General features: G+C 34.6%; 3 protein-coding genes across 5 annotated transcripts; 1 reads left to right on the top strand and 2 right to left on the bottom strand.

The window, feature by feature from the left end:
• Positions 1-1,248: 1,248 nt before the first annotated feature.
• Positions 1,249-4,893, bottom strand: LOC113230262 (sialic acid synthase). The gene is made up of 5 exons (XM_026464109.1): positions 4,592-4,893; positions 3,510-3,725; positions 2,918-3,265; positions 2,217-2,367; positions 1,249-1,636 (listed from the first exon to the last, which is right to left on the bottom strand). Exons 1-5 carry the CDS (start codon positions 4,718-4,720, stop codon positions 1,431-1,433), a joined length of 1,050 nt encoding a protein of 349 aa, XP_026319894.1. The 5' UTR covers positions 4,721-4,893; the 3' UTR covers positions 1,249-1,430.
• On the top strand, positions 2,283-13,150 carry LOC113230264 (protein KRTCAP2 homolog). 2 transcript variants are annotated; one of them, XM_026464113.1, is made up of 4 exons: positions 2,283-2,319; positions 10,712-10,866; positions 11,825-11,952; positions 12,939-13,150. In XM_026464113.1, exons 1-4 carry the CDS (start codon positions 2,298-2,300, stop codon positions 13,045-13,047), a joined length of 414 nt encoding a protein of 137 aa, XP_026319898.1. In that variant the 5' UTR covers positions 2,283-2,297; the 3' UTR covers positions 13,048-13,150. The 2 variants fall into 2 exon arrangements, with proteins under 2 accessions (XP_026319898.1, XP_026319899.1); XM_026464114.1 differs by lacking the exon at positions 2,283-2,319 and adding an exon at positions 10,509-10,630 and having other exon boundaries at positions 12,939-13,148.
• Positions 5,023-9,726, bottom strand: LOC113230263 (hydroxymethylglutaryl-CoA lyase, mitochondrial). 2 transcript variants are annotated; one of them, XM_026464110.1, is made up of 6 exons: positions 9,571-9,726; positions 9,143-9,285; positions 8,526-8,646; positions 8,164-8,376; positions 6,268-6,456; positions 5,023-5,431 (listed from the first exon to the last, which is right to left on the bottom strand). In XM_026464110.1, exons 1-6 carry the CDS (start codon positions 9,637-9,639, stop codon positions 5,159-5,161), a joined length of 1,008 nt encoding a protein of 335 aa, XP_026319895.1. In that variant the 5' UTR covers positions 9,640-9,726; the 3' UTR covers positions 5,023-5,158. The 2 variants fall into 2 exon arrangements, with proteins under 2 accessions (XP_026319895.1, XP_026319897.1); XM_026464112.1 differs by lacking the exons at positions 9,143-9,285; positions 9,571-9,726 and adding an exon at positions 8,835-8,884 and having other exon boundaries at positions 5,055-5,431.
• Positions 13,151-14,497: the final 1,347 nt, after the last annotated feature.

The raw sequence follows: 14,497 nt of genomic DNA, 5'->3' as shown, positions 1-14,497 counted from the left end.
AGCAAAAAGCGGTGTTGTACTGTCCGCGCTAGAATAAGCTTATGCCAGCGGCACCATTCTTCCTTCTTGAGAACGACAACACCTAGCTTAGATCTGATTATACTAAAAAAGTGATATTATCGATTTTAGTAATTAAAGACTACATTTAGTCGTTGGCTGTTTTAAAGTTATAAACCTGTTCGATTTTTCTCGCGGCATCATTCTTCAATCTCGAGAACTACAGCACCTAGCTTAGAGCTGATTATGATGGAAAACAATGTACATTTTTTCATCTTAATCGAAAAAAAATTACATTTAGACGCCTACATACACGCCGTTTCAAAGTTATTAAGAATATTTCATTGTGCACGCTGGAATAAACATATTCAACCATTTTTCATTCTCAAGAATCACAGCTCCAACCTTAGATCCGCTTGCACCCTGATAAAATCGTAAATTAGTAAGTTCTAATCGTAAAATTTTACAATTAGTAGTTTCTTTGTACAAGTATTATTTTTAGATACGTATTTCGCATATTTTGTGTGATACAGCCTATGTTAAAATTTAAATTTACGAAAATTAGCGTAAAATGTACTGTTACCTTACATAACGATATTATTGTTTTCTCTACTGTGGTTCTTAAGATTGAAGAATGGTGCCCCTGGTAAAAGTTTAGTCCGGCACGGACAGTACAAGTTTGAAACGGCGCACCGACTAAATTTACTTTTTTGCAGTTAGAACCGACAAAATGACTGCTTTCTACCTCAGTATTAAAATTTTAAATAGTCTGTTATGATCATGCTGGAATAAGGAATCGCCTTACATATTTCTGCGCCAAGCAGTAATGTGAGCATTACTGCGTTCCGGTTTAGAAGGGTAAGGGTGCTGGTGAAATTACAGGCAAATGGGATTTGGCAACAACAACGTCTCAGGTGACGGGCGCAGTGGCAGTGCCTCCAAGATCTTTGCGATTGGAAACTCTGAGTGGTACTGCAACTGCTATGGACAGGTGTGTCGCTTACCACCAGGTTATACGACTTGTTCGTCCCGTCATTTGGTAATATATATAAAAAAATAGTACTTAAGAAATATAAAACGCAAGTCACTGCACTGGAATCATGGCATGCGTTTGCTTTTAAAGTTGGCACGATCATATTCGTGAGTATATTTTATGAATGGAAGTTGACGTCAAACCGCGTGGAGTCGCTATAAATATTACAAATAACGTCAATGTGAAACTTGATAAATTAAAAATAACACAAATAACAATGTTAACGTTTTATTAATTACCATTATATTAAACATAGTTATACAGATAGATATACTATATAGGTATTAAAATTATTGCATTGTAAATATTATGCATTATTTTTCATATCACAATAGTGGTACATTGTATGTTTGTTCCTTTCGTTACATGGTAAATTAATGAGTATATTAGTGATGCTGAATTAGCAGAAATCGCCTTCGTACAGCGGTTCGTCCTCCTTCTTGTCGTAGACGAGAGTTTTGTAGATGACCTCTTCAAAGTGCAAGGCATTCAGGCCTTTTGGTTCGGCTACTTTGATTTTGACGTCACCCGGGTACAAAATCTCCCCTTTGTTCTTAGTGCTACCCATCACTAAAGATTTCTGAAGCTTGTCGATGCATGGTATTTCTGAAAATCATTTAGATAACTGTACTTATATCCAAAGAGATAACATGATTATAACGTTTAAGTATACAATATATACAATTGTGAATTTACCTAGTCTGTATAATGTTCATAGCCGCAACATTTCAAACGTAGCCAGTAAAGTAAACACTGGATTACAGTTAAGTATTTATTAATGTTATGGATTATTAACAACGTCTTCATACTCGTGAATAGAACACAAGATAAAGAAATGTAAGATAAGAGAGATCGAGGATAAGCCACATAACTTGCTACAAAAAAGAGAAAAGTAATTTTGAAATGCTCAGTTTACATTGCTGCGGAAAGGAATGGAAGCGAATACTTGTAACGAAATAGAACATAGCATTATGAACTTTATGTCAATTGTGTGACGCACAAACTTGATTCGAGACGGAACCTGCGGGAATTCTCGATACTGCGCGAGAATTCTCCCGAAGACTAGACTATTTACAACAATGTAAATAGAGCCAAAGAATAAAAGGGTGTATTAAAACTCATACCAGTAGAAACCTGCTCGCACCACACTGATAAATGCATTTCTATAAAATTGGAGAATTCGTACCTGATGTGACTACCCTCTTTACAGGAGTGCCAAGCGAAGCTTCGATGACTCGTACGTCTTTCACGAGCTGTTGGAACTCTGATGGCGTTAGCGAGCACACGTGGTCTGTACCCTTCATAGTCTTGTCCAGAGTTATGTGTTTCTCCAATACCTAGAATTTTGAGGAAAGGAGATAATTAGCTTCGCTAAATTGTTTTGTTATGTACTTGAGTTTCTTGGAATTATATTCCCAAACTGATGAAGGATTGACCAGTAGTTATAACTCTAGAATTTCCTAAATTCTCCGTAAAGATATCAATTTATATGGTTGAAATATTCCTAATAGAAAAGCTCTATAACTCCACCGTAGAACAAAAACTAGTCTAATAAAACCCATTTATTTATTTAAAAACAAGGGAAAGGTAAGAACATCTGTCCGACAAAATAATAACCAGTTTCCGCGAATCCGAAACCGTAAAGTCCTTGACCGAATTTCAAAATAAGGTTAAGAATATTTTCGTGTTCTTTAAGGTTAACTATGTTTGTATGTTTAATCCCGACACGTCCTGACATCAGAAACCAGAACTGAGTGCAGCTTTGGGGAAATTGAACAACTTGTAGGCACAATATCAAGGCTTAGAAAGTCTACTTACTACTTCTATCCGTTACTTTTAAGTAAAAATATGTGTACGTTGGTTTTGTAATGTAGTTCCGAATATTACCTTGGCACCTAGAGCAACAGCAGCCAAAGCTACAGCAGTCCCGAGTTCTTGACCGGAATACCCAACAGGAACATCAAACGTGTTCTTGTAATCCAGCAGTACAGTCAGATTGCAATCTTCATATGGCACAGGATAAGCAGATATGCAGTGCAATAAACAGAACTGTTTGTGCTGAGCCGATATTATGTCGTATATAGTCTTTACTGCTTGCTTGTCCACCATGCCTGTTGATATGATTAGCGGTATTTTCTTTGAAGCTGCGTATTTGAGAAACAATAAATTGTTCGAATCTCCTGATCCAATTTTAATGAATGGCACTTTCAAGTTGACCAAGAAGTCGAACGATACCTGGAAGGATTTTATCGTATTATTGTTAAGTAAATAAATAAATATGTACATAGGCGATAGTTTTCAGGCATGAAATAATAAGTTTTTATAGAAAACCTGAGTGACATAACAGGAAAAGGATGGTGATAATTTTGCCTTCAAAGCAAATTTATTTTCGCTCGTTTATATTTAGACAGACGGACGGGTGTAAAATATATCGTAGGTAGATAATAGATTATCGATAAACGTCCCAAAACATTCTTACCATATCCATAGCCGAAGCTGTAAACGGAATGCCAACCTCTTGCGCATATTTGAACAACTCCCTGTATTGGCTTTCCGAAAATTCCAAATGTCTTTTATGGTCACCATACGTTTTCCCCCAAGAATTTGGAGTGTCGTAAGGGCGTTCTAAATATTTCTTTGTGAATTTCTCTTTGAGACATGTTTTCTGGAATTTGACGCAACTGGCGCCCGCGTCCTGGAATGTATCAATAATATTTTCATATCACCTATTTAGGTAAATATACGATTATATTATTCATAATATCATGACATTTGACGCGCTATCGCTACAGTTTGTTGCAAAATAAAGAAATTGTAAAATCTACAAAGATAAATTGTTCAACAATAACATTTCACTGTTGTTATCTCGTAGAATGGATACAGAAAGATATGTCGGACACATTACTCGTTTAATGAAGGTTGAAAGCTATGTGATTGTAGTGACAAATGACAAAGAACTCGATACCAATACTAATTTTTCCTTGACTTCATTTAAACACGGCATTTATGAAACCATTTTATTCTGGCTTAGTTCTCACAAACTTATGCTTTTAAGTACAATGTTCACCAGCGTGAACGCGAACTATTAAATGTTATGTCAAAGAGTAGGTACCTAAGTAGTACTTACCATACCCACTCCTGAAGTACTAGAGTCAATAGAGCGTTAGGCACGTAGGCACCCAACTTTAGACCGAGCTGTGTATTTCGCAAGCGTAAATTATATGTCACTAGAGCGGTTTTAGCTACTATCTGTACCGCTTTATTGCGACATTAACTAACATATAAATTTTTTCTAGAAGGATATTGTAACTACTTATTCCACAACAAAAAGTTATCAATCGACCTCTGCTAAACTTTGTTAACTATCATTGAAATAAACAAATTCCACGCCTATTAAATTAATTCAACCTAGGAACGTGAAATACATGACGACGTTATTTAATGATTACATTTAAGTACCTAAGTACTTAAGTATTTCCTATTTAACGTCAAATTACAACACAAACAAAAACTAAGTGTATAACCTTAAACCAACTGTTGGAAACTTTGAATAATACTTACCTTAGCGGCTTTTATTAACTGTTTTGCAATCTCAATGTCACCTTGATGATTTTGCCCGACTTCCGCGATTATAAAACACGGGTTGTTGCCTCCGATTTTAATGTCGTCTGTGATCTTAACTTCCACCATGTTCTTGGCTGAGGCGAGCGTTCCATAAAAACAAACAAAAGCGAAACCGGCTCTGCGAAGCGAGCTAGCGCTGAGAGAAACACTGTCACTGCGAAGTTTATCGACCTCGTCAAGATCAGATTGAGTGTAAATAAGGTCAATTGAATACACAAGCGAGCTGCCCGGTGCGCGCCTGTGGCACTAGTGCGTGCGCCCCGCTGGCCACCGCTCACCCGCCTATATCATAATTGATAAAAACCAGTATTGTTGACGACATTCGACATGAAAACGAATCATTTGTCCCGTCCGTCTTTAAGTAGGTAAATAATAAACAAAATGTGCTTGTGAAACCCTGTTTATTCTAATTATCTTACATTGTTTAGAAGTAAATACACATATATATACAAGTCAACGATATTTTATCGCTTTGTTTACAAGTTCAAGAAAGTTCTGTAGGTACTAAACTTTGCACTGTGCTATTCTAACGATGTCTCTGTGATCTTTAAATTTGTCGCTTATGACGCGGTTTACACGAGATTCGGTAGGTTTGCCGAGGTAGTTCGAGATGTAACGTCCAGCTTCGACCAACTTGACTAGGTCGACATTTGTATTAACTCCTAAACCGTAGAGAAAGTAGACTAGATCTTCTGTAGCTAGGTTGCCTGTGGCTCCGCGGGCGTAGGGACAGCCACCAAGCCCAGATATGGACGAGTCCACAGTCTTGATTCCAAACTGCAAAACCATTTCCGTTAAGTATTTTGGAATGGTATAATATTATTAATTTTGATGGGTGTGTTTATTATTAGCGTAACTGTAAGCCTATCAAGATATCTGCCTATCGTTACTCTGCAGCTGGTACTTAAAGGTTTTCAAGATAAGAGAATAAATGAGTGTCTTATCATATCAGAGACTTCACAGAATTGCTCGTTTTTCGTATTTAATACAAAAATACTTAATGTATGAACAAAAATATACTGGCCGTACATTGATATCAGTAGAAATAAGGGTAGTTAAATGTGAAAGTTGTATCATGTATTAGTTAATTGCCATGACTATTTATGCATTTATTAGGTCCTCTTTACCGGAATCTGCCCCGTGTTAATAAGTCGTGTTATACCACCATTTATTCCGAAATTGAAAAGTCAAGACATTTTTGAGAAATTCCGGTCTTTTCAGTAACAAAGTAAAATGAAACATCTCGCGAGAACAGAGATGGACAAGCCAACAAAATATTCGATTCCGAAATTTGAAAAGTCCGGACAAAAAGCCTGACATTTGTAGGGAAGCCCGGTAATTTTTAGTAACAAAGTAAAATTTAACATCTCGCGACAGCAGAGACGGACAAGTCAACGAAATAAGTTTGTCGTAAATAGTGTATTATACTACATAATTGCGTGGTAGATAATTAACTTTTTTTTCTGAAAACTGTTACTCTGAGAAGAAAAATCCGAACAAATGTCAAATCCGGACATATCCGGAGAAATCCCAAGGGATACTACCCTACTCCTACTTAGCTTATGATATTACATAGAATGTTCGGCTATCTACTACAGAAACATAATTGATACCTCTAATCCAGCGACCAAATTGGCCAAGCCCTGGCCATAAGTATCGTGGAAGTGCAAGGCGATCTTGTCAGGAGTGGTTACGCTGAGAACTTCGCGCATCAAGCGCCTCACGGAACCCGCCGTGCCCACGCCGATGGTGTCCCCCAAGGAGACCTCGTAGCACCCAAGTGATAGAAGGCGTTCTGTCATCTGATTTCAAAACTTACATTAGATAATTTGGATTAGCTACAATTATCATACCCTATTTGCCAAGTATATCGTCTATCTATGTCAAACGACGGCCGAACTTATTAGTCACTTTTCTCTTATGTAAACGAGGAGATAAAACAAAAGGTACTAGGTACACAGGAGTTATTGAGGTAGAAGTTTAACGGCTACATAATAATATAACAATAACACCTTTGGAGCAATAAGGCCACATCTCACAAGAAACTGTCTCCGTGGCCAAACGGTTACCACGGTAACGGGTACACTGGACTGCCACGCAGAGGTCTCGGGTTCGATTCCCGGGCCAGGAGAAATATTTGTATGATCTACATCTATTTCTCTCGTGCTATTATCTATTATGTGTCCATAGCACCCGTGACACAGGATTTCCCAAGTGGGGGGCTATGAGTGTGTTCGTTATTATATCTGCAAAATGACAATTTTTCAGGAGAGAGATTTATAAGATTCTACAAACAAACTTAGTCGAAAATTTTTTATGTTTCTTTGTTTCATGTCGTCTTAGTTTACGACTTTCATGTGATAACAGCACTTTTGACGTATGATCACTGATGGCTTTATTATACCGACGTTACGATAATGTGCCATACAACAATCAGACTAGGGAATTTCCTGTACTATGAGTAAACACCAGTGGAGCTCTTAAGAAATTTTATATACATAGTAACCTACCATCATTATTAGCCATACGACGCACACTGCTGGGCATAAGCCTCCCCCAAATACCTCCACGACGATCGGTCGTATAGGTACTGACAAATTAAAGCAAGCCTTTATCATTATTACAAAAACCAGAATAAATAATTACTACCCTTAGTTTGTATTATTAACTCAAGCTTGTATGTTGTTTGATAAGCAATAAACAACATGTTATTCACTTGAGTATATTTCTGTAGGTGAGAGGTAAAAAACCTTAGTAATTTTTACTACAGACCGTTTTAAAGAGAATGAGGTTGTTAATTAGGCATCGTAACATCAAATATGGTAAATAAAAAAATAAACGCGTATAGAGCTTAATATCTTTTACCATTGCGTGATTTTTAGTATTTTATAGCAATGTTTGTAAAAACATTTAAATTCCAAAATATAGACTTACCTCTCACCTACAGATTTTATTTCAAAGCTAAATGGATTGCTTTCTCGTTTCGGCCGTAATCTTGATCGTTATTCGTAACCAGTTGCAGAAGATGAATTGGATTTTTCATTCTAATCCAATTGAGACATATTGATAATAATTTTTGAACACTTCCTATGAGTTACGATTAAATCATTTCTATTCTTAGTATATGGCGAAACTAGTATATGTTCGGATTTTAGTTGCGTGGTTTCTAAAGCACCTTTGCGATGACAGCTCAAAAACACTTGCCTAGCCTTTCCATACAGATCCAAAGTGAATGACGGTGTATACAAAACACATTCTGCGTTTGAAGAACAAAAACGCCGAATTTACATTTCATTGTAATCAGATATTCTATATCTAGAACCGGCTTAATTAGAAAGCTCATTAACATTTTACGATTTCAAGAACCTTATATTAGGAGAAAGCAAATGGTCATCATCTATAGGTAAATCTGTAGTTACATTTACATTCATTATTCATAAAGCCTGAACTTATCCTTAATAGTATAAGTTAAAAAATCCGCTTGAGAAGGAAGATGTAGCTAAACTTACATTGGCAACGACGTTTGGGTTCACTGGCCCATCATAAGGGCAGCCCACCACACAGGATATGTACCCTCTCAATCTCATGCCGTCTTTCACAGCTTGATCAGCTACTTGTTTTACCCTCTGAAAACTCTCCTCCACAGTGCAGTTGAGGTTTGCCTTAGAGAAACCTTCAGTGGCTGCTGGGAATACCGCTATTTCTTCTATGTTATATTGTTTCTGTTTTGTAAAAACAAGGTTATATTAGGGTTTCAGATTTTTTATAAATCAAATTTGTTTTAAGTAACTAAATATAGTAAGTTTTTTCTTAGTAGTTACTAGGTTGTATTTATTGTTCTTTGGTACAAAATATTCAAGTAAAACCTTACAGCAGTATTATATCCTTTAAGGTTTGGTATGAGTACAGGATAGTTAACTCCAGGAACTCTGTTCAGGTTCTTCATTACTTCTACTGCATCACTCATCTGCTTTAGCTTTGGGCTTACAAAACTAAAATGAAAATTGTCAGTTGTATAATATAATTTTATTCAAAAAAATAACAATTTATAATTTATTAAGTTTGAGAAAATAAGAAAAAAAAACAATTAAAACAAATGAAAATCTTGACTGGGTTTATTATTATTATTATTAGGGTGGCTTATTTCATGGCCTATGTGGCTTTTATCTATCGTCATTACCAATAATTACAGTTCAGAGCCAAGGCCAATGACATTAATGACCTGAAGGATTTTCTTGGCTCAGTATGGAACTTCGTATGCCCATCAGGGGGCAGCGGTGGGTGAGGAGATGCACAAGAGTTTCATCAGCCTTGTGGCAGAATCCACACTCTCTATTCTCTCTCAGCACAATATTTGATATGTGCTTGCTCAAACCCTCAGTGCTCTGTTAAGGCTTCGATGCCATTCCTGTCCAGATTATTAAATTAGCCTGCCCATTTCTGAAAATAAAACAAGATATAACAAATAAAAACTGTTACTGTACTTACCTAGCCGATTCTATATCCTTGAGCCCAGCGTCAACAAGTTTATTTATAAGATCCAGCTTCATATTAGTGGGCACAAATTTAGCTTCGTTCTGGAGGCCATCTCTGGGACCTACTTCATAGATTCTTATTTCAGGTGTTGTACTCTGAAATGTATTCATTAGAATAAATTAATAATAAAGTCATATTGTAACAGTAATATAATTATTTCATCATAACCAAGTCATTTATTTCCTTTAAAAATGTTAATTAAATATGTTTTGTCAAATTTAAACTATTGTAAATTTAAATAATTAGATAAAACATAGATTCTTTTTCGAAAGTTTCCTTATCTTTATTAATTACCTACCTGATTCGGTTATCAAAACATGCGAATTCTTAGTTTGGTAATTAGCAATGCTATACAAAGTTTGAATATAATTTTAACTTACAGCACTCCGGCAAAAACTTTGTTTCAATCCTTTTGATAATAGAGCTCTGGATTTCGTTAAAAAGTTCATTTTTAACAATATATTAATTTGATTTCACACTTGAATAGGTTTATTTTGTGTTTTGCTGCGAAGCCGCAAACTTATTTCATTATTGCTATCAAAGAGTGCTCGCCCGCGCGATGTGATAATGATAAGAAAATTGTGTATACTCATGTTTACTAGATTCACGGTTGTACATATATCTGCCACTTTCACACTCATGGGTTTAGATCTAATGCTATTTCATTTTTAGTTTGTCTCATTAAAACATGCTCAGACGCAATGCAACGCAACTGATGACAGTTTGGAGTTTGTTTTTTATAAAGCGTGATTATCACAAACGAATAAGAGATACTAGTGATTAACAATAGAGTTTAATTGCTTGAAATTGAATGAAACTAAAGAACCCCTCGAGTCTGGCGTATGCGACACGCCTATCCATAGCAGTTGCAGCTTTAAATCGCAAAGATCGAGAGAGGATGGAAAAAATAAAGGAATAGATAGCGTAGGCTCGTAAATTACAAATGAAAACGCGCCTGAATGAAAAGTTTTGATTATTTTATTTATTATGTATTAAAATCAGCATAAAATATAATGTAATTAAAACCATATCGTGCTAAAATTTAAATGAAAAGTAAAATCACACGTAAAACTTGTATCTATGCATCTTCTGCTTTTCTCATTACTTTTTTATCGCTAAATAAGCGCATTTAACGTAATCTGTGCATGGTTTTTGTAGTACAGATTTTAAACAAAATAATTTTTAATTTTAAGTATTATTACGTTTTAAGTTTCTTCATCCTTAGTTGCTTGTTTAAGCTTATGGCTTTATAGCCAATGTTCAGCAAATAAATAAATAATAATCTGTGCATTTGAGTTTGACGTTTCCAGTTCTGACAATGACAGTTCTGTTTCTACCGGTGTGTACTTGGCTACGCTTGGCACCGAAATATCTCAGGTTTATCACTGAGAAACTTCGAATATTGTGGATATTATATAAGGAATTACAACTAAACAATGGGTAAAACATTACTTCGATGCAATTTGTTCAACACTGGGGACTATTTCCGTATACGCTGTTTTACAAATTGGTTTGTTTCAGCGGTCAACAGTGCCACGTCTTTCATAATATCATCAATATTAACGCTCCTGATATTCTCTGGGATGCAAATGTACAAGCCTCTGTTGGTGAAATCTCCATTAACCATTATTTTTGGAGGTTATCTTGGATCAGTTATGTTTATGTTCTTCGTTACTGTATCCTTTATGATATTTTGTTTTCTGTGTCTTATACGTCTTCATTTTGTGTTTTCATGGGGTTTTAGGTAGGTAAATTTATTTTAATTTTGTCACATTTAAATATGCTTATTTTACTTACAGATTTTCCAATATTATTTTAATAACAACAACAACTGCAAGCATTTTCAAGTATGTAGAACTAATTTAGGGCGCTTTCAAAAAGCGTAGTTTCAATGCCACTGTTGTGACATGGGCACGCTACTTTTGCGGTTACAATTATTCGCATATATTTCTCTACCTGAGAAGCATTACTCTGTAAGTGCTATTTTTGTAATTTTACAGATGCGATTTTGTGTCAAAATGCAGCATGTACAACATTTACAATGGCTTGAAATAAACCTAATTGAGTTTTAATAAAATTTGAAGCTACCCTAATTGGTGTACAAACTGGTTTTCGACACAAAATCGCTTCCCCCGTAAAATTACAGAAATGGCACTTAGTGTAATTAATGCTTTTCAGGTACGGATTTGTTTTTCAAACAAATCAACGTTTCGGCCTCTTTACAGGTCCCATGGCCACGACTGACTGAACAAAACGGTGGTTTGTTTGAAAAAACACATACACAATTAAGATTCGGAAAATGTAATTTAATTTCCAACCCAACCTTAATATGTTTATTTCATAAAAAAATTGAATAAGCTAAATATACACTATGTGCATAACAAAAATAATGCAATGGTATATGCATGATTCAGTAGAAAGGTTTTTGAAAGCTGCATTTCTTAAATTCACTAGTTGAAGAAAAGGAAGAAAATGTCAAAATGAAGATAAAAACCAATCAGGCGCATAGCAAGTTGCTGCCTGTGCCTAATTATTTAGTGTCTTGTCATTATATTTCTCAGTTAATTTATTGTCATCAATTCAGTAATTGCACTAATTTGTATGAAAAATTTTCCTTAAAGTGACATCTCTCAGGCTGTAGGTAATCTAGAAGCAACATTGTTTGGAAAGAACTTTCAACTGAAGCTGCCTGAAGTTGTGCTGTCCATGGCAGTGTCTCTTATTGCAGCTGGGATGGTGCACAGAATTTGTTTCACAACATGGTAATTATTGTCTTTAGCCTTATCACTAATTTGTTCTTGATACACACTGCGACTTATTAAACATAGTTTAAGTCTTCTATAAACTATACTAACTCTTTGAACATTTTTTTTCTCATATTTTATTCTTTTCTGGGTCCCAAATGAACAGTTTTTTTGTACTGGTTTTGGGACTACAGAGTTCCTTTTAGTTTACCTGTAAGCCATTTGCTGATAAAAATTTGATTCATGCTTGCCCGCAGTGGCAGCAACGGTACTGTCTGCTAACACAGGTTAAATCCTTTTGTGGGGTTTGGATGCTGCCTGGCTGGTTGGCAATCAATCAATAACTAATAATTACTGTATTATTTCTATACTATTTGTAATGGCTATCAATAAAGTTATTATTATTATTATATTATAGCCTTTACAACCTGTGATTTTGCGAGGTTGATGCAAAAGCATTTTAATAGTTGTTATCTTTCACACTGTATGCACCGATATTTCAAGCACCATTTTAGATTTGTAGATGTTTTCAGTTACCATTCAGGTTTTATAAAACAATAAAATATACAATTTATAGGTAAATTCTCTGCTGCATGAACACATAATAATGTGCCAAATATCTATATTAATTACCCAGTCTAGTTAGTGACTTTCTTGTGTTGTGAGTATCAAAGCAACGAAATTGACGTTGGGGCGTATTGACGTAGCAACAAGCATTGGTAGGGCAATGTAGGAGAACGCCTACACCAGAACAAGTTTAAAAAAATATTTATTATAAAAATTCTTTCCCAAATTGGTCCTATTGAATGGTTAATTCGCGCGACTTGCACGAGAGCGATACAAAGCGCGGGATACTGCTATTCTCGCATAGAGATCTCGCTCTTTATGTCGCTCTCGCGCTCGTCGCGCTACAGGGACATCCTCATCTATCGTCCTCTGTGCAAACCGTTCGACAATCCAGATCTTCATTACAAAAGTAATACCTATTTTATTCTTTTTTTCAGTTTGATATTCTCCCTTATAACAATCTACTACATGAACAAGGTGTCTCAAAAAACGTATGTGTCCACGGCACCCGCACCTGTACCAGTGAAGAGTCGCCGACACAAATAGTCTCATTGCAGTCACGAGTCAATTAAGTCACAACAAATTATATGTTAAAGCAAATAATTTTTACGCTTTTTAACAAATTACAATAAATAGTAAAGAATTTATTATAACTTTTTCCTTATTACATCAATCCTTCAAAATTCCTGGTTAGTCATGCTAATTCTGATTCATATTATTTATATATACAAATAAATTTTATTATTGCTATAATAATATGATTTATGTAACAACTCCCAAAAGAAGGCAACAGAGAAAGTATAACAGCAAAGTTATTAGATATCATAATATGAATGTTATGGGTATACACAATTAAAATGTAAACATCTACAAAAATAAATTTATTAATTAGTAGTTATGTAGACAGTTTCAAAAGATAAATAAACATACTTTACTCTTAACTCTTAGATGAAGCTAAACACTTTAAGAGTAGTAGCTTATTTTAAACTTCAATTTCTTAACACAAAATAAATTATAGTTTTAATAAGAGAGTACATTTTAAATATCAGATTAAATTTAAAAAATATAAATAATTTAGTAAAATAATTTTACACAATTGTAGTGTTGGCTTTGTCTCTTATACCATAATTTTTAGCATCCTTGTACATGACTTAATTTGTTCAAACTAAATGGACAAATATCACACTCAATTTAGTACTTTAAAAAAAATTTCAAACAATATATTCTCAGAAATACTTGTTCAAATTAAATATGTAATTAATTATACTTATTTAATGTTATGACACTTTAATTAACTTAATGTTAATATAATAACTCCACAAGCATATGATTCAAGTTTTGTCAGATCCCACCCACATGAAACTTAAATCCTAAGAAAAAATGTATTATTGGAATAACATTCCTATACTTTAAATTGTATATTGCACAGCAGGCATCTTACACATCTAACGTTTTGCACTTATACATATCATATTAGAGGACAATTAATACAGGTGTCACTAGAAAACTTAAACAGCATGGCTAGTCTCAAACTTTTCAGGCAAACCACAAAATAAGTTAAAATTTTATAATTTCCTCTACTCATAATATTTTGATGTTAAATCTTTCTCCATCATTCTTCATTTTGTAATACCTTATAATATTGTTATAATTAATCTAGCTCCACTAATTATGTTAACGTAAATAACATGTTTTATATAAATAACAATAAATTACAATCATTCTCACTCGATTTGGATGGACCAATTTTCGAAGTCACATTAATAAGGCATGTAAGTCTCATTATACCATATTACCATCAATATACTACTACCATCAATATACTATGTATGAGTACAAGTTCAATGTAAACAGGCACTTCTTTAATCACCATCTCTGTTTTGTATGTGTGTGACCTACATGAGTCACACAGCTCAAACAATTATCTTTATGATTATTTGAAATTATCAACATGTGTCATGATCTCATGATCTTACAAGAATGTTACTGTTCCATT

This window comes from Hyposmocoma kahamanoa, unplaced genomic scaffold, assembly GCF_003589595.1.
Source record: "Hyposmocoma kahamanoa isolate Upper Pololo Valley unplaced genomic scaffold, ASM358959v1 63, whole genome shotgun sequence".
Lineage (NCBI taxonomy): Eukaryota > Metazoa > Arthropoda > Insecta > Lepidoptera > Cosmopterigidae > Hyposmocoma > Hyposmocoma kahamanoa.
This window is presented reverse-complemented; position numbering and strand designations above follow the sequence as displayed.